Source organism: Ctenopharyngodon idella, chromosome 13 (assembly GCF_019924925.1).
Source record: "Ctenopharyngodon idella isolate HZGC_01 chromosome 13, HZGC01, whole genome shotgun sequence".
In the NCBI taxonomy this organism is placed as follows: Eukaryota; Metazoa; Chordata; class Actinopteri; order Cypriniformes; family Xenocyprididae; genus Ctenopharyngodon; species Ctenopharyngodon idella.
Window position 1 is genome coordinate 4553809 of NC_067232.1, and position 18859 is coordinate 4572667.

At 35.9% G+C, this 18859-nt stretch overlaps 1 protein-coding gene across 2 annotated transcripts; it reads right to left on the minus strand.

Annotated features, from left to right (window-relative positions):
• Positions 1–4096: 4096 nt before the first annotated feature.
• Positions 4097–17956, minus strand: fhip2a (FHF complex subunit HOOK interacting protein 2). 2 transcript variants are annotated; one of them, XM_051917399.1, is made up of 17 exons: positions 17631–17956; positions 16485–16563; positions 16225–16394; positions 14392–14496; positions 14165–14287; positions 13789–14031; positions 13496–13692; positions 12367–12481; positions 12100–12176; positions 11768–11960; positions 11063–11235; positions 9948–10091; positions 9740–9830; positions 9091–9234; positions 8284–8424; positions 8060–8163; positions 4097–7252 (listed from the first exon to the last, which is right to left on the minus strand). In XM_051917399.1, exons 1-17 carry the CDS (start codon positions 17673–17675, stop codon positions 7141–7143), a joined length of 2256 nt encoding a protein of 751 aa, XP_051773359.1. In that variant the 5' UTR covers positions 17676–17956; the 3' UTR covers positions 4097–7140. The 2 variants fall into 2 exon arrangements, 1 of the variants encoding a protein (XP_051773359.1); XR_007933260.1 differs by lacking the exons at positions 4097–7252; positions 8060–8163 and having other exon boundaries at positions 8578–9234.
• Positions 17957–18859: the final 903 nt, after the last annotated feature.

Genomic DNA, 18859 nt, shown 5'->3' on the forward strand with positions numbered 1-18859 from the left:
ATGAGAAATAATCACTTTAGTGAAAAAGTGTGACAACTAGCCCCGGTCTGCTAACCATGGGTTTCAGGCACGTGACTTTTTTTTTGTTATGGACACCATCTTTAGGACTTGCGCATAGCGTAGCGTCTCGTTGGTGATTGGAAAGATGTCACACACCAAAATAGCACACCTCACCACCAACAAAAAGCAATGGTATTTAAAGAAAATAGATTCTTTAGGATTAGATTCTTATTTACTATCAAGCGAACTGCTGACTCCATCAAAGTCTAGTAAAAACTTGCCAAATTTTATGTTTGCTGACATATACATCTACCTCGTCCACAATCCAATTCTTCGGCGCAGCTCTTAAAGGGTTAGTTCACCCCAAATGAAAATTCTTTCATTAATTACTAACTCTCATGTCGTTTCACACCCTTAAGACTTTCGTTCATCTTCAGAACACAAATTAAGATATTTTTGATGACAGAATGCTGTCAGATTTCCTTCCACTGACTGCCTTTGTAACTACCAATTTAACGCTTCAAAAGGTCGGAAGAGATCGGAAAACTAATCCATATGAATCGAACGGTTTAGTCAAAATTTTCACTTGTTATGATGAAAAGATTTAATTTAGGCTTTTACTCGCATGTAAACATTGATCAGCGAACATAAGCAGAAGCTCAACCAAACCTGCAACATGCGCGAGAACAAACCTCTTCTGGAAGCTCAGATGTGCCAATGAAGTTCATCCTCGTGTTACGCAGCACGTTTGAGCTTAAATGTTTCTAAAAAAACTCTTGAAAGTGCTGATGGACCAGCATAAATTTTTACTTTTGGGGGCTGGTATGATCCCAGCAAGAACACAACAAAACTTGCGTATGTGTTACATATCATGTTTCTTAGTGTGTGTATGTAGTTAACTAAAGACCAAGACAATTTTCCAAATTAATTTTAATAAATTATTTCATGAAAAAAAAAAAAAAAAAAAACGCACGTTCCTGGTTACAGTGTTAAACACTGCTCAGTTTTCATATGGTCCCAATATATAGAGAGTAAAAGTAACACTGAATCAGCATTGCAGTTAGTGAAATAAAGTAGATTCACTCTACAAGTGATGATTGAGCATTAGTGATGACACCTGCTGTTAACAAGCAGAATCCCTGAAGATAAGAGGAACAACAAGAACAGAAACACAACAACTACAACTGACTTACACAGCCTTAGATGAAATCAACAGCAAATAAAAATCAATCTCACCAAGCAACTCCAAAAACACCATGTTCACTTATTACAAAGCAGTTTGGCTTTCTTTCTTTCATATGGGACATGTACAAATATGGTTGTTGAAGCCCTCTAGTTGGGCACTTGCCCATTGTCTTTAGCTGAATTAATTCTCTAACAGCAATTGCTGAAAGTGCATGCTATCCCTATTTTCTACAATATTTCATGCTTCTGACTGCATGACATGCCTATTACAATGTGCACTTTTTGAAATCAGTGACTGACAGCTGGATTTTGACACAAGTGAGTTCCCAAAAGAAGTACAGATCATTTTCAGTTCAAACTTTCAGATTTGAACTTTCATTATCAAGTTATTAACTGTCCCAATTGAAAGAGCTCTTCTTATAAGCCGTTATTGAACAAACTGCTTATGGTTATGCTTTTATTAGGCAGTTTTCTTGGTTTCCATATCTCTAAACGTTTTTGTTTTGTAATGTACACAAGCTCCTTTTCACTGATTTCAACAGATTTGTGTACAGATGTTTTGAAACAAGAGACAATTCCTTTAATGCTTTGAAACGTTTTACCAGTTTACCGGTGACATTGATTAATAATGTAACCATAATTAAACCAATTAAAGTTCAGATATACTTTCAGCACAGCGAGCAAAAGAAACAGAGCGGACCCACGGGCCTTTGGACGTTCAATTTCAAGAACAAAGACAGTCCGTCCAAATGGACACTAGCTGGAGTCGCGCTGCTACTTCAGATACGAACACTAGCTGCTGCCATTTCACCAGTCCTTCATTTGCCAATAAACATACCAAAAAGCATTATAAGTTATTATTTATAAAAAAGCATTATTATTAAAAAATATATATATTAGTTACTATTATTATATTTTATGTAACAGGGTTAGAATTGTAGTTTTATTGCGAATCCTCCTGAATTCAGCAGCAGCTATTAAGTCTACGTTGTAATGATGCCCTCATGTGGTTTGTTTGGGAGCTGCAGACAAAAAAAAAAAAAAAAAAATGCTTGGTTTGCCGAAAGATGACGTAACATTGCAGTTGCAATGCTCTGTCTCAATTTGGTAATATTTATGTGATAATGCAAAATGAGTAGCGATTTCGAGTATTTTGTGTTTATGACTTGGTTTAGCTAATATTTTGACCATTTAATCCGAGTAGTAACGTATATTTTATTAGTTATATGGCCTTTCGTGAACTATCGTTGGAAGTTCCATTAGCAAGGATACGAGGTCGTTAATTTTATTTTTTGTTTAGCTACCCAATGTCTGTAGCGAAAAGACAGGATGTTTTATTTCACTTTCAGTAAACAGATGTCAACCAGGTCTGCGTTTCAAGGCAGCCCAGAACATATTGTGGGATTGTGCCCGCCAACTCGTGTTCATCGGAGCGCGGGAATGAAATCAAATGAACGGATTAGCTAAATCACAACGCAGAATACAAAAGAAAGCTTCAGAAATGAAGAAGTAGTGCAACTGCTGAAATTGTCTGTATAAATTAAAGGTACTTTGATCAAATTCTCCTGTCTCATACCCACAATGCTGGTAATTTTTTAATCAAGGCCATTCCCATGGAGAAACAGGTCACGCAGAGTGTTTAAAGGGTTAGTTTACCCAAAAATGAAAATTCTGTCATTAATTACTCACCCTCATGTCGTTCCACACCCGTAAGACCTTCATTCATCTTCGGAACACAAATTAAGATATTTTTGATAAAATCCGATGGCTCAATGAGGCCTCCATTGCCAGCAAGACAACACTTTCAATGCCCAGAAAGCTACTAAAGCTACATATTTAAAACAGTTCATGTGACTACAGTGGTTTAACCTTAATGTTATGAAGCGACGAGAATACTTTTTGTGCGCCAAACAAAATAACGACTTTATTCAATAATATCTAGTGATAGGCGATTTCAAAACACTGCCTTATGAAGCTTCGAAGCTTTACGAATCGTGTATCAAACTGCCAAAGTCACGTGATTTCAGTAAACGAGGCTTCGTTATGTCATAACAGTGTTTCGAAATTTCAATGGGTCACCACTGGGGGTGGGGGTGGGGGGGGGGGGGATTAATAATCCATTTTATTTTTAAAAATGGATTATTAATCTGTGTACACTCATGACATATTGAGAAAGCAAGAGAGAATGAAAATAAATTTTGTGTATGTGCGTGCATGGGCGGGGGATGGGTGGAAAAAAAATCCGATTGGCTAGTTTAGTCCACATACAAAAAAATTACATTACGAATAGTTGATGTTTAAATCCAGGCTCAAAAACAGCTAAACTTGATTGAAACGTTTGCAAAAAGGCCTAAAACTAATGCGTAGGGAAGAAGAAATGAAGCCTCTTAAATCTTTGAAACTTTTCTCTCTCTGATTTAGGGAAGATTCGAAGCATCAACAGTGTCGAAAACAGTGCCGTCTTGTGGCTGGTCAAGTTTATAGCAGCCATAAATCCGAGTGTGCAGCTCCGCGTTTATTCATTATGCACAAATAAAAGTCTAACAATGCTAAATGCGTTTAGTTTTCTGATAATATAATTCACATATTAAAGTGTGGCAATAAATTAAATGTAACATCAATAATTATAATAATTATAATATTTGTAATCGTTCTGTGCATACCCTGGGGTATTGTAATTGATATAAAACATAAAAACAACAACAAAAACAACAACAAAAAAAATGTGTAATTACTTATTCAAAATAAGTACCTACCCAAGAGAGTATGCGATTTCGGATGCAGCCTAGATTTCTACTGAGACCCACATTCCATCTGAATCTCCTGAAATGAAATATTAGTAATATGCAATATCCTAAAAACATTCTGTTTAGTCAGAATAAACTGCACTGTAAAACCAATTCAAAACAAATTCGAAGAAAGCAAATATTTTAATTGGGACGGAGTGAAAAGAATTAAAGAAAGTCGCAGGACACAGCAAACCTCATTACAGAGATTTCCAGACCTGGCAGAATCAAGCAATTGAGATTACATGACATTTCATCCTGAAAATGGTAACCTGCTAACAACTTTGTTCTTCTAAAAAGTGTCACATCGTGACACCATGGCAGTGACACTCAAATTCAACAGAAGATACCTTCTGACATGTCTGACAAGTGAGCTACATCTGTACAAGTAATAAGAATAAACCAGTCAAGCAGAACAGTGATAGGGTCTAAGCAGATGAATTACATATGGAAAAAAATAAAATAAAATAATAAAAAAACTTTACAGGAGAAAGCTGAGAATCTTTTTTAACCAATGGAATACATTGCTTTACAACTTATTTTTTTTAAAATAAAATAGACACCATTAAAACAGACCAATTTTTCTTAAGTGTACTCAAAACCAAGACTGCAGAGGTTATAGGCTACAACCGATTACTGCATTTAAAATAAGGCATCACAAATATCCCCATAAATAAGCAAAAGTAGAGGAAGGGAGAGAAAAAAAAAAAAAAATGAATGGAAGGGCTGTTAGGGAGGTAATATGCTTTCCTCTGCTGCATATTATTAAATATGACCTTGCATGCATTTTACACCAGACATAACTACTATTATAACTGTACATTTGTATATACACAGTTCAGAACTTTGTATAAAATGTGCATGATCAAGAATAAAAAAAAATGCATTATTTTTCTTTCTCTCTGAAACAGACATGCTGCTCCTATGATGATACATCCTTTGGTTTTTAAAGAAATTAAAAATAAAATAAAAAAAGACAGACGTTTAGCTTTTCTGCACATGTAAAATGGATATAGACACTAGTGTGCAATTCTTGAAAATAAATGCAAACCTTGAGAGACACAACTTTAAACATACACTTGTGTTATGGATGGAAAAATGCAAGGTAATGACGGAGATACAAATCTGAACCCTGTAAAGATTGTTAAATAAAGCCACGATACCAAAGCAGCCAGCTCTCCAAAAATAAAATAAAAAACCCAACACTATTTCAAGCTGTGCCCCTTCTTGCCAAATGTACACAGTGTGCATTTAGTACAGCATGTCCTTTACAAAGAGCAGGAGCAGATGAAGAAATCAATAGCCTGATGAATAACACTATTGCTGGTATAATTCCACAATGCCACAATGCAAAAGTATAATATTAAATATCCCTTGTGAGGAAGCAGATAAACTCTAAAGTAGCTGTTCGTTTTTTTTTTTTTAAAAGGAATAGTTCACCTAAAAATGAACATTTTGTCATCATTTACTCACCCTAATGTTGTTCTGAACCATTTTCTTTCTTACTTTTCCAATCGATGATGGTGATTTTTATGACCAAGTTTAAAAAAAAAAAAAAAAAAATCATAAAAGTGATCCATATGACTTGTGCCCTATATTCCAAAGCCTTTCAAAATCATACAATAGCTTTGTGTGAGGAACAGATCAAAATTTAAAATGCCATTTACTGAAATTTTTTTTACTTAAAGGGATAGTTCACCCAAAAATGAAAATTCTGTCATCATTTACTCACCCTCAAATTGTTCGAAACCTGTATGAATTTCTCTCTTCTGCTGAACACAAAATAAGATATTTTGACAAATGTTGGTAACCAAACAGTTGATGGGCCCCGTTGATTTCCATTGTATAAGGGGGAGAAAAAAAAGAAAAAAAAAAAAAATACTATGGAAGTCAGTGGGGACCAGAAACTGTTTGGTTACCAAAAATATTTTCTTTTGTGTTCAACAGAACAAAGAAACTCTTACAGGTTTAGAATAACTTGAGGGTGAGTAAATGACGGATTTTTTTTTTTTTTTTTGGGTGAACTATCCCCTTACGACTTAAATTTCCCTTTTAGTTCACACAATATATATATATCTCAATGGCTTGAAATAAAGTGCACCTCACCATTTTTTCCTGGTACTTTTTGAATACATCCTCATTCATATTTACTGCACGGAAAATGAGCTGCTCAAACATTCTGCCATTTCATGGAACAAAAATAATCTTGAGTTGCAACAACATGAGGACGGACACATTTTCATTGTTATTTTAGGTGAACTTTTCCTTTAAAACTATTTTTTTAAATCAATAATAAATACATGATGATGATACAGGATGAAGTACACAGCTACTGTCTAGCTGGGACCAAGGCACACACATAACGTCAAGTTAAACAACTAAAATGGTTTAGGAACACTGTCGGGAACATAAAGGATGAACAGCTCTCTGGGGATGCACCAGTGAAAACTGGTTTGAGTGCAAATGTGCCCAGTCTCAAATCAATCCAGTCCGCATTGCTTTCGGCTCGCTTTAAAAGAAAAGTGTTGGCAAACACTACCGGAAAGAAAAATGAGAGAGGATTTGTTTAAAAATGTTTCTCGTTGTCTAGTTCTCCAATTATTTAAAACAGCTAGACTTTGAATCCTGAGTTATTGTAATTTTTCATTACAAATTAACTTCTGTTGCATTTGACTATTTTTCTCAGAAGAACAGAGAACAACAGATGACAGTATCTTTGATACTGCAAATGACAAACAATAATCAATAATTAAATATTTAATTTCATTTCATTATTTGAATCAAAATTAAGTCAATTTCTTTTTCTACTTTAGAACCTAATTTTTTGGTATTACCATTCTTTAGTTCTTAAGTTATAATTTCTTTTCTTTACATATGAATGCTACAAAATCCTCTCTCCTCTCTCCACATGGGCTGATCCACAAGAGTCACAATTCACTCCTCTCTTTACAAAATTCTCCTTCTCTGTGCCTTTAAAACAGTACGCTCAGTCATAGTTATGGAAACATCCCAGAGATAACGCGAATGAAACATCCTTGAATGCGAGTCCTGCCGCAGGCAGCAGTCTGCGCTGAGGGATGAGTACAGTTGGGTTTGTCATTCCTGTGTCATCCGCCTACTTTCGTCTGTTTATTCATCTGTTTGTGTCCTGCGCACAGTGGCGAGAGAATCAGGGAGAAGTGGAGGCGGACGCATGGAACTTCACAAAAGCGATAGCTGCAAGCTCTTTGCAGAACTCCTCCAGAACAATGACCCCCTCGAGCAATGTCACATGATCGACGCTGTAAGACAAAGATGAACCTCTTCATCACAGAAAAACAAATACACAGCAAAGAAACAAGTCTCTGATCAGGCTGCACGATAGGGCTAGGCATTGACACAAATTATACAATTCGATTTCGATTCACAAGCACACAAACCCGCCTCCCCTTACTTGTTTCATTTGCTCTGGATGAATATTGTTGGAATTACAGGGCTTGAATTTTGGGGTGGGATTGTGTGTATTGCGCATGATTTTACACATTCCCGCAGGCTTTGTGCTCACATCCAAAGTGTGTGCCCATAAAACAGTTTTTTCGCTGCTTATTGCGCTTAAACGGTCAAATACACACACAATAATGTCAAAATGCCGGTCTTGGTGAGTATTCACGTAAACACAATCAGTCATGTTTTAAGTGAACGTAAACAATTGAGAAAAAAAAAAACATGTGTAACACTATAATGGATCCATGCGTCAGGTCTTAAAGGGACAGCAGCCTAATATACCTGCTGCCAAATTATGAGATAATATTAAAATGATCTATATGGCAGTTTTTCCCCATAGTGTCAGTGAAAATGCTGAGTGGCTAGTAACTTTGTAAAACCACTAGCTACAATGGCTGGTGAGCAAAGAAAGTTAATGTCAAGCCCTGAGGTACATGTAAATTGGTATATTTGATTTATTTGCATGAACCAGCTTAAATGGTCTGTTTCAATGATTTAACTTCACCGAAGGCCCTCTATGGCATTGTTTTATGCATTCATGTTGGAAAATTGAATATTTGCTTACAACTTTTGTGCAAATACACATACATACATCCAAGCCTTACCTCATCCCCTCTGGCTCTAGTCCCAGCAGTCTCTTCCTCACCAGCAGGAGTTTAGGGGTGAAATCAGGGATGCGGTGAGTTCGCAACATCAGATCGCCAACCACCTGATCAAACCATCCATATAAATAATCGGCTAAACAGTCTGTGAGGTGTCTAAATAATTAAAAAAAAAACTAATATTAATCCAGTCAGAGGGGATTCAGTGTGGAGAACAGCAGACGTACCCTGACGATGACTGAGAAGAGAGATCTGCAGCCCGGCGCCAGGTTAATGTACGGGTCCAACAGGTACTCGTGAAGATGAGCATGAGGCAGCAGAGATAGCTTAGACAACACAGACGTCACCTGCAGGTTAACATCATATGGCTGGATGGAGATAGAGAAACAAAGAGAGACATCAGGAGAAAGATATTAAATAAAAATGCATAATTTTACAAATGTTTTACCTATGTAAAGAAAGTCAATGAGCGATCTAAAATGACAAAAACACCATTCAAGTATTATAGAAGTAGTACATACAACTTGTGCACTATCTGCTTGTTAAGTCGTGACGTAAGGAACGCTGTTTCTGGGTCCAAGCCTTGACTCGTTTCACTTGAGAATGGCATCTCCACGGCCGTTTATGAGCCTTATTTATTCATATTAAACATTTAACATTTTAAAGTTAAACATTCAAAATACTTACAGTCTACACAACAGTCTCCGTGCTCACAGCGTCACAGACATGAATATTTTAACGATTTATAAAAGATGAATCACTGTCTGGCCATCTGGGATTTTGATATGGAGATAAAGGTTATGATTATAATTTTTTGGAAGTATTACACCACATCGTGTGTGTATATTAGCACCATTTGTTGTTTTCTTGTGATATGAGATAGAGCGTTTAGACCCGGAAGCACTGCAGCATGACGTCAGACACCGAATATTTTAAGTCTTCTGAAGCAATACAAATGTATAAAGATTTGGGTTATAATGCAAATGTCATGTTAAGAGCTATCACACATCAGTAAATATCTTCAGTTCACACACCTGATCGAGGATTCGCCCCATTCTGTCAAACAACACTTTGAGAAAGTGTCCTTCGAAAAAAGGACTGTCCAAATTACATTTTTCAAAGGGTTTTGGACTGCTGCGCCAGTCCCACTTCTGACAAACTCCACAATAGTCCCGAAACTGTCAACATACAACAAAATATGATGATAATCACTCCAATGGTTATGTCAATGTTGGTATGATGCACTGCATGCTCAAATATAAACAGAGCAATTTATATAGGGCCATAGAGACTTCATTATTACACATTTTATTCTAGAATTTTTTATTATTATAAATCTTACAATAATTGTAATGCACTTTTGGCAATTTCACAATTTGGCAATTATTTTATTTATTTATTTAATAATAAAATATTTATATAGCACCTTTCAGACATAAACATAGTTCAAAGTTCTTTACATAATCAAATATCAATTGCAACATCCCATCCATAAACGCTGTATTAGCAACACTTTAAAAGTATTTGAATATCCATAAAAACAAAGGAGACATTCACAACAAACCGCTGATGAGGTTATGAAATTAAATGCATTTATATTTACATAATTTTATCTTAGAGCATCTGTTAACCTAAGCCATATATTGAATAATTATTCACCACACTATTTATTTTATTCCTCACCTGTCTGTGTGCATCTCTCAAGTAGGTGTCATAGCCTGTGCCCTCAACCTGATAGGATGATTTTGCCTCATCAGGCACCAAACACAGGAAACTACAGGGAGAGAGCACAGAATTATTACATGGGAAGTTAATATTTATCACAAAATGATGAAACTGGCTGGCATGTCACAACTGGTCAAATTTGACATGGAAGGGTATCCTGCGCTACCTGTTAACTATTTTGTGAACCTCCGTCTTCCCATCAGGCTTTGCATGTTCTGTGCTTGGTGGCGGAGAGCAGCTTAACCAATCAGGGCTGGAGAGTCTGTTATCAGGAGAAAGATCTGAGAACAGCGGGTCTTCTTCCAGATCTCTGGGGAAACAATACAAATCAATAAAATTAGACTATTACATGCATACTACATCTCACAGAAATATTTGCTTTGATCTCCAAAGATTCACAAGAAATGACCCAAGAAAAAACAAGTAACTGTAGTATAAAGCATTGCTACAGCAAACTTTCTAAAGGAATAAAAATATATAACTACTGTAGTGCAACACCACAATTATATAGTCCCATTTATTAGAATGAGGATTTATGGCACATTTTTGATAAATCAAACCCATTATTGAAAAAGCATCATTAACGGATAGCGAGACAAACAGTAATGCTTACGACCAATATTATTTGGTGGAAGAATTGTTTATTCAGATTATTACTAATAAATTTAACTATTTATTGAACTATTTCCAGTGTTTTATAAGTGCCATAAGCAACATTCCTCTCCACTTTGTGATTCAGCACAACAGCTGAATCAGTGTAATTGTATTATTGCGTTTCCATTTGTTTTAAAAAAAGAATGAAATGTTGTTGTACGAGGCATGGATTTAAAGGTAAAGTGTGTATTTTGACTGTTGCCAAACAGGTTTTCCCACTCTCCTCTTTTGCCATTGATCGCCAAACAGGTAGTCCTGTCCTAAACTCAATGCATTGGTTGTGAAAATGTTTCACTGCATGATAAAAAACAGAGCAATGTTTTATATTGCCACAGAGACTCAGTAGCTACTCAGACATTACAAATGGCTTAATAATTATGTTTTCTGCATATTAAGGTAAAACAGTATTTTAACAAATTCACACTTTACTTTTAATTACTAATTCATTCGTTAATACAACAACCAATCCAAACACATTTCAAAAATATCACTTTGGTTGACTTGCATTTAAGTTTTATTCATTCACAAATTGCAGCTCATTTATGATCTTGCATGTTCTAGAAGCATGTAGACGCATTGATCAGAATGATCTGGAAGTTTAGCAGCAGTGGAGACAGCAGCTCTTACACGGCGTCATGTGGTTGGCCGTTCTCCATGTGTTCGCGCTCCTCTCGTTCCTCTGGTTGTTTGTTCTCCATGTAGTTGCGCTCTTCCAAGCAGCGCAGCACCAGGTTCTGCAGAATGTGCTGACATGGTTTCTGCAGCAGATGCTCAAAGAGCCGTAGGGTCATGATGCTTATCTAGAACCAGACACAGAACCAGAAATTCATGAACATAAAACTAAAGAACTGCTGCAATAAATCAGACACTTATCTTTTATTCTAAATAAATAAATCTAAAGATCACAGTACAATTAACATATGAAACCACAGAAGATCTGGAGTTCCCAACTTTGTTTTGTCAGATCTAAATAAATTTATATTTATATAAATATATTTATATTCACTATAGAAATTAGTATTTCCAGTTACTCTGTAAGATTTTACAACTTTCCATGATTTTTGCAGGTCTGGAAATCACCATTTTAAAAATCCAAATTGGTAGGAACGTGATTTAGAATTCAAGAGGTGTTCTAACCATTCAATAAAAAAATAAATAAATAAAAGCAAGCTATATTGAATATACAATATACTGGATTCTAATTTAATAACAACAATCAATACATAAATATTTTGTAGATGTTACAATTTGACCTTCCCTTTTGGAACCCTTTAGATAATCTGGTCAAAGGAGGATGAAATGCATCGATTAATACAGTCATTAATCAGTTACCTCATCTGACAAGTGGTCACAATGTTCTATGAGTCTGTGTCTCAGGGGATGCTGGGTAATGCTAGCAAGTGTCTCTGGCTCTGTTCCCTCTCCCAACAGGAAGTAAATGGTCTCCTGAAGTAGGGCTTCTGACGTCACCTGTCTGATGATCCTGTTTAACAGGGCTGTGGAAGTCAGAATGCCAACCTCTGACCTGGAATGAGATGACAAAGAACAAGAAAGCGTGTGAGAAAGAAAACTCATTTTCTGTTCAATTCGTAGCTTTAGGGTGTCGGTGCAATTTCAAAGTATGTGAGACTGGTAAACAAACCTGAGATAGCTTACATACTTACGTTTGCATTAGCTGAGGCTCCATTACAGTAACAAAGAACCGCTCTCTCACGGCTCGGGCCAGAACTGCAGCGGCTGTCTAAGGAGCAAAACACAAAAATGTTACAAAACACACATCAATATGTGAACATTCATCCTCTGTTTATGAAACTACCCATCTGGTTTAGACAAAAATGTCTATTTATACATGTTCTTGCCATTTGTTGACAGATTTTGAGCATGATTCAATAATAACCCATCTTCTGTTTTTTTGATAAAAGTGTTTTTACCTTCTGAGCCTCTTTGATGAGCTGATCACAATAGTCCAGCCACGATAGGAAGGAAATAAGGGCACGTTTTCCCGTAAAAACAGCAGCATCCTCCTTTAGATTATACACATCCAGCCTACAAATACACAAACTCTCAATTAACATTCACAACAGTTTCACAGATCTCTGGGCAATAGAGCAAATGTTCACAATATTTTTGTGATGATTTTGCAACATAAAATAAAATAAGCAACATAATAAATTATCATAAATGTCACATTAAGCAATATAACAGATTTTTTAAATTTAAATTACATTTAAAAAAAAAAAAAAAAAAAATGTACAGTGAAAACATTTTTAATCCGACTGGCAATAATGGCTGTTTGGTCAAAATGTAATATTATTATTATTATTATTATTATTATTATTATTATTAATATTAAGTCACTGTCGGGCAGAAAACTTGTATGTCCATAACCACAACTTTTTGGGAAAAGGGAAAAAACGCTGTATTGTTTTAAATAAGTAAACACTGTTGTAAAGGTTGATTTTGTGGCTTTATATATGGACAGACACTTGCATGTGTCATTATATTGTTAACATTTTACAAATATTAAGCTCAAATTGAGTTTGGCAAGTGTCGGACATACCAGCGAATGTCAGGCATTCGTGTTTTGTCGGTCTTTAGAATGGCCACATCTGAGGCAGAAGCATACATGTTTCTAGAGTAAAGAAATGTTGTTTCTAGGTAAAGTGCTGTCTTTATTTACCCTTGCATTGCAAACAAGCAGAGACTGGGTGCGGGGTGCAAACTGGGTGTGGCACTTCATTCACGATAGAGGCGGGGTGGAGTCATGAGGTTTTACAGACAGTTTGAGGATCCAATGGAGTTACGAGGTTTGGTCACAAGCTCTTTTTAATGGTTAAATATTTGCAAAACCCACAGACAGACGTAAAGTGTGACCAATAGTAATGATTTATAAAAAAAATAAAAAAATAAATGATGAAATGTGGAGATACTAGGTTTCTGCCCAACAACGACGATATTTATAAATTAAAAACAAAAACAACAACAAAAAACATTTATTTTAGTATTCATTTTGTATCTGTTAGCAATATAATATAGGTACTGGATTAGAAAGTCATGTACCCCCAGTTTACGGACTCCACAGTTTCGATGTCTAGAGGGTCCATGGACTGCGGAAGGGCGCGGTAGAACTGTGCCAGCCGGTCTGTGAGGAGTTGACTAAGCTCGGTGTTCTCTGTGAGGCATTTGGCTGCAGCCGGCTCAGGCAAACTGACTATCAGCATCAGACCTTCACATGCCTTCACCACAATACGCCCATCCTGAGAAAAAGACAACATTCAATCAAATTCATCAGCATTGCTTGTCTTGTGCCAGCCTGAAGCAGGGCGAGTTTAGAGACAGACAGACGCACTTACTGGACTCTTAGTGAGGTTAAGAAGGGAGCTGACTAGGTTGTAGTTGTCGTTGTTTGGCACTGTAGTGTGGACGGAGGACGGACTTGCTTCCCCTGGGCTTGTGGCTTGACCTGCTGCATCTTCCTGTGCGAATTTGACCAGACTGGGATTTTGGTTTTGAGTCTGTCCTGTATCTGGAGAAGATGGATCTTTCACCAAATCAGCTCCACCATCTTTAGCAGCCTCCAACCTTTTATTCTTATTCTGCAGAAACACATGGAGAAATGCAAATGTTAGATATAGCCAGTGTTGGGAACGTGCCTTAGTATATGGTGCCTACACAGACAAAGCCCATCTTAAAACATCAAACTACTACACACATCCCCCCAACACTCACTTCCAGGAAGAAGTTAACGAGGTAAGGGTCCTGCTTAAGTTTGGCACAGACGGTACACAGAAACTGGATCTCTTCATTCTCTGTAGGAGCAGCAAGAACCTCGCCGCAGAGGCGGACCAGTTTCTGAGGAATCACCATTAGATATAACATGCATGGTCGGTTAAACATTCAAGGGATTTTTCTATTTTTAAAGGGTGAAGACAGTTTAAAACTGTAATTCTTATCACCTGTACAGGTCTGTGCACATTGATATGAGGCAGGAGTGGTTGCCGTATTCGACCCAACAGTTTGGTGTAGAAACTCAAAACCTGCTGTTTCATTCCAGGAGGGCACTGGGGAAGAGCACACAGGAGAACAAGACAGAGAGAAAACCTTAAAGGGATAGTTCACCCAAAAATGAAAATTCTGTCATCATTTACTCACCCTCAAGCTGTTCTAAACCTGTATGAATTTCTTTGTTCTGCTGAACACAAAGGAGGATATTTTGAATAAAGTTTGTAACCAGGCTGCTTTGGGGCACCACTGACTTCCATAGTAGGAAAAATAAATACTATGGAAGTCAATGGTGCCCCAGAACTGTTCAGTTTCCCACATTCTTCAAAATATCTTCCTTTGTGTTCAACAGAACAAAGAAATTTATACAGGTTTGGAACAACTTGAAGGTGAGTAAATGATGACAGAATTTTCATTTTTGGGTGAACTATCCCTTTAACCGTTGCTTTACTGTACAATGATCAAGATCAAAGAACCACAAGTATTAAAAAAAATAATCATTTAAAGGGAATCATTTAAAATAAAAATTCTGTCATCATTTACTCACTCTCATATTGTTCCAAACCCATAAGACTTTTGTTTATCTTCGGAACACAAATGAGAATATTTTTAATGAAATCTGAGCAATTTCTGTCCCTCCATTGACAGCTACGCAACTACTACTTTGATGCTTCAAAAAGGTCGTAAAACTAATCCATATGAATTGAACGGTTTAGTACAAATTTTGTGAAGAGACTCGATCGCTTTATATGACGAATAGATTGAATTTAGGCTTTTATTCACATACAGTACCCCAGTCTTCAGTGTCACATGATCCTTCAGAAATCATTATAATATGCTGATTTGCTGCTCAAGAAACATTTCTTTTTATTATCAATGTTGAAAACAGTTGTGCTGCTTAATATTTTTGTGGAAAACCATGTTTTTTTTTTTTTTTTCTCAGGATTCTTTGATGATTAGAAATATCAAAAGAACATTACATTTGAAATATAAATCTTTTTGTAACATAATAAATGTCTTTACTGTCACTTTTGAATAATTGAATGCATCCTTGTTGAATAAAAGTAACAATGTCGGTCTTTCCCCCCCAAAAAAGAGAGAATCTTACTTACCCCAAACTTATGAACAGTAATGCATGTCAAAACATTAATCATCATATACTGATCATTAAAAGATCCAATGAATATATTGCCCATCGTTAATATTGCCAGTAGGCAACATTCACAGATTTTTCATAAGGTCGAAATGAAAACTATCACACATGTGAATCAAAGTCTGATCGAAGTCTTTTGATATTATAATTTTTGAAGCATATAGTAAAAAATACTTGAAAAATAACCTAAAATGTTATTTTAGATCAAAACAAAAGGGCAGTCAACCCATACCACAGGAACGACACTGATTACCATTTAGATTACTAAAATAAATGAGCTAAAATTACAGGTGTAAAGATGATTCACTTTCTCTATCTATTCAAATGAACTTCATAGCAATAAAATCCAGAGTGAAGGTTCATTAAATCGGATCGTGACACTACATATTGTTTTTCACAGCCAGCAGTTATTTTCCTAATGAGTCAAAGCAATCAACAGTGTCTCTTACTAAACATGACTCACAGTAAATGAGTAGGTCTCTACTGGCCACACATTTTTACTCTTTGTCTCTTACCAAACCTAGTGAACTGGCTGCATAGGCAGCAATTTTAGGTATTATAGGCACATAGGCTGTTCCAAAAGTTAGGCATGATTATGCTAATGGAAAGCACCAATTGTAACTTAAACACTCACATCTGCTTTGCCCAGAGTGTAGAGCGTCTCCAGGATCTTGTGGTGGAGAAGATACTCCATACAGGGTCCCGTCTCTCCTGACTCTCTCTCCCTCTCCTCCTGGGTCAGAATATCCAGCATCTGCTCCAGATGGGAGGGAATGTTGGTGTCTGTCACTGGGGCTTTGTCATCTACAAAAACATGAACAGAAGATTACGTAAGGTTCTTTGGTAATAAAGCACAACAAGCGAGATTGACTATCACTGCAGGTGATCTCTTACCTGAGGTTTCTATGTAATAATGTGTGATGGCCTTCCAATGATAGACAAAGTCCTCTTGCAATGGCAGCGACGGCGCAAGCTGAAAAATGAAGCAATCATAAAAATAAAATGCCTACTGTATGATTTATGCACTTTACAGCAACAATGCATGTATGTGTGCAACACTACACCATTACAATAGTAATTGGACAAATAAGTTAATAAAATAAAATAAAAATTAACTGTCCTCTACAAACATTTTGTCAGTTACTTTTAACTATGTTTAGATGATTTTAGTGGATGTATAAAGTGAAGTCATTGTCCTCAGTTTGACAATTTGAGTTTCACAACCACACGCTGTCACAGGACCCTTTACCTTCATTTTGAACAGTACATCTATTGTTTAAAACTTTTTTTTTTTTGTGAAACATTTTGCACGTTGTGTTTGTGCTAACCTTCTTTAAAATAAGTGGCAATTGCACTGACATTTTAATGTAAAGACATTCATACAACCAAGTGTGTATGTGAATCAAGTGCCTAAACGTTTTGTAATGCATGTACATTAATACAAATATGTATGAATGTATGTGTGTGTGTCCATTTAGATGCTAATGTAAACTAATGTTAAGACAATCGTACATTTGTCTTTATTTGTACGCTTGTCATAGTAACAGCTGTTTTGTTTACATCCTGCAAATGAGCTGCTAGCATGCTAACGGGCTATCACGGATTCACTTAATGTACATTTAACATTATACAAGCAACATCTCTCCTAAAATGTGATAAATATTACTTTATATTGATTAAACAACCGAAAGGTTCGCGTACATGAAGACCTTTAACCGAACAATCCACGAATTGCGCAAGATTTAGCACAGCTGCTAAAATACACAGCAAACAAAGGGCTTAATATGTCCAGACCAATCATAAAAACGCAATAAACCACAACCGAGCGGACGCACACCCTTAAACACGCGTGAGGATATAGTTAAAACAGTTTTAGAGGTTTTGTCTGTCATGTATTATTTACTACATAAGCTGTTAGCTCATGTGTTTGGCTAACAGGCCTTCAGCATATCAACACTAACCGACTCTCACTTTCCCATTTCTCATTTTCCTAGTCAAACAGTCATTTAAATGTGGTCAGATAGTTTTAAAAGCCCTCACCGCCTCGACAGCGTGCTGCAGGATGGAGGTAAATTTGGAGAACATGTTTTTGGACAGCAGGATTTTTGCTCTGGAGATCTCCTCTCTCTTCCCTCCTCTGATGCTCCTTCTGCGGTGATCCAGATTGAACACTAACACTGAAACACACTTGAATACATATATACTGATAACGTGGTAGTGTGTATTTACATTTCAACACACACTGTAACGCAGGTGAAGAAACTCAAGCACAGCAACACTGAGAGAATAATGTAGGTTTGTCTTTTTAAGGCCACGGTGGCACTTTCATTGCGCTCGAAGAAACACTGGGATGATGTGGGATCACTGATCACTTCTGCTAATGTCTGATGCATCAGACTCCGGGAAAATAAAATACCGAAAAAAAAGATGAGCCGATATTCAGTTACATGTTGTACTGACATTGTATTTTATATGCGTTTTAAAAGCTTTAATAATCTTTGAAAAAGCTGAAACAAATTAAATTGTAAATAGAAATTGACAGGATCAATAATGAAAGCCGAGGCATTGCACAATTCTCTGAAAAATCACACATATTTCAAAACTATGTAGCTGTTATTGTTATAATAATAATAATAATAATAATAATAATAATAATAATAGGCTAATAATAATAAATCGAGAGGACTCTTATTTTAAAATCAAGGACTCATTCATACATTTGTATTTTCGTATATTTTTTTAAAACAAATATTTTTAAAGGCTTTAAAAGAAAACATTTTTATTAAGTATTGGTTTATTTTAGTTTTGCCCTAAGTGCCCAAAAACTTCTTAGTTACACTGTGAGGATTTGGGAAAGCAGTGTATTGTTTAAATGTTAAAGGGACAGTTCACCCCAAAATTAAAATTCTGTCATCATTTACTCACACTTAAGTTGTTGTTCCAAACCTAAATGAATTCTGTTGAACACAAAAGAAGATAATTTTTCATTGACTTCAATAGTAGGCCTATAAAAAAAACTACTATGGAAATCAATGTGGCCAATCAACTGTTTAATTACCGACATTCTTCAAAATATCTTCTTTTGTATTCAGCAGAAGAAAGACATTCATACCGGTTTGGTAAATTATGATTTTTCATTCAGTTTTCATTTTCGGGTGAATTATCCCTTTAACATTTAAAGTAGTGCAAAAACTAACATTTATATTAACAGCAACAACAACAATAATAATAATAATAATAATAATTATTATTATATTAAATTATATATT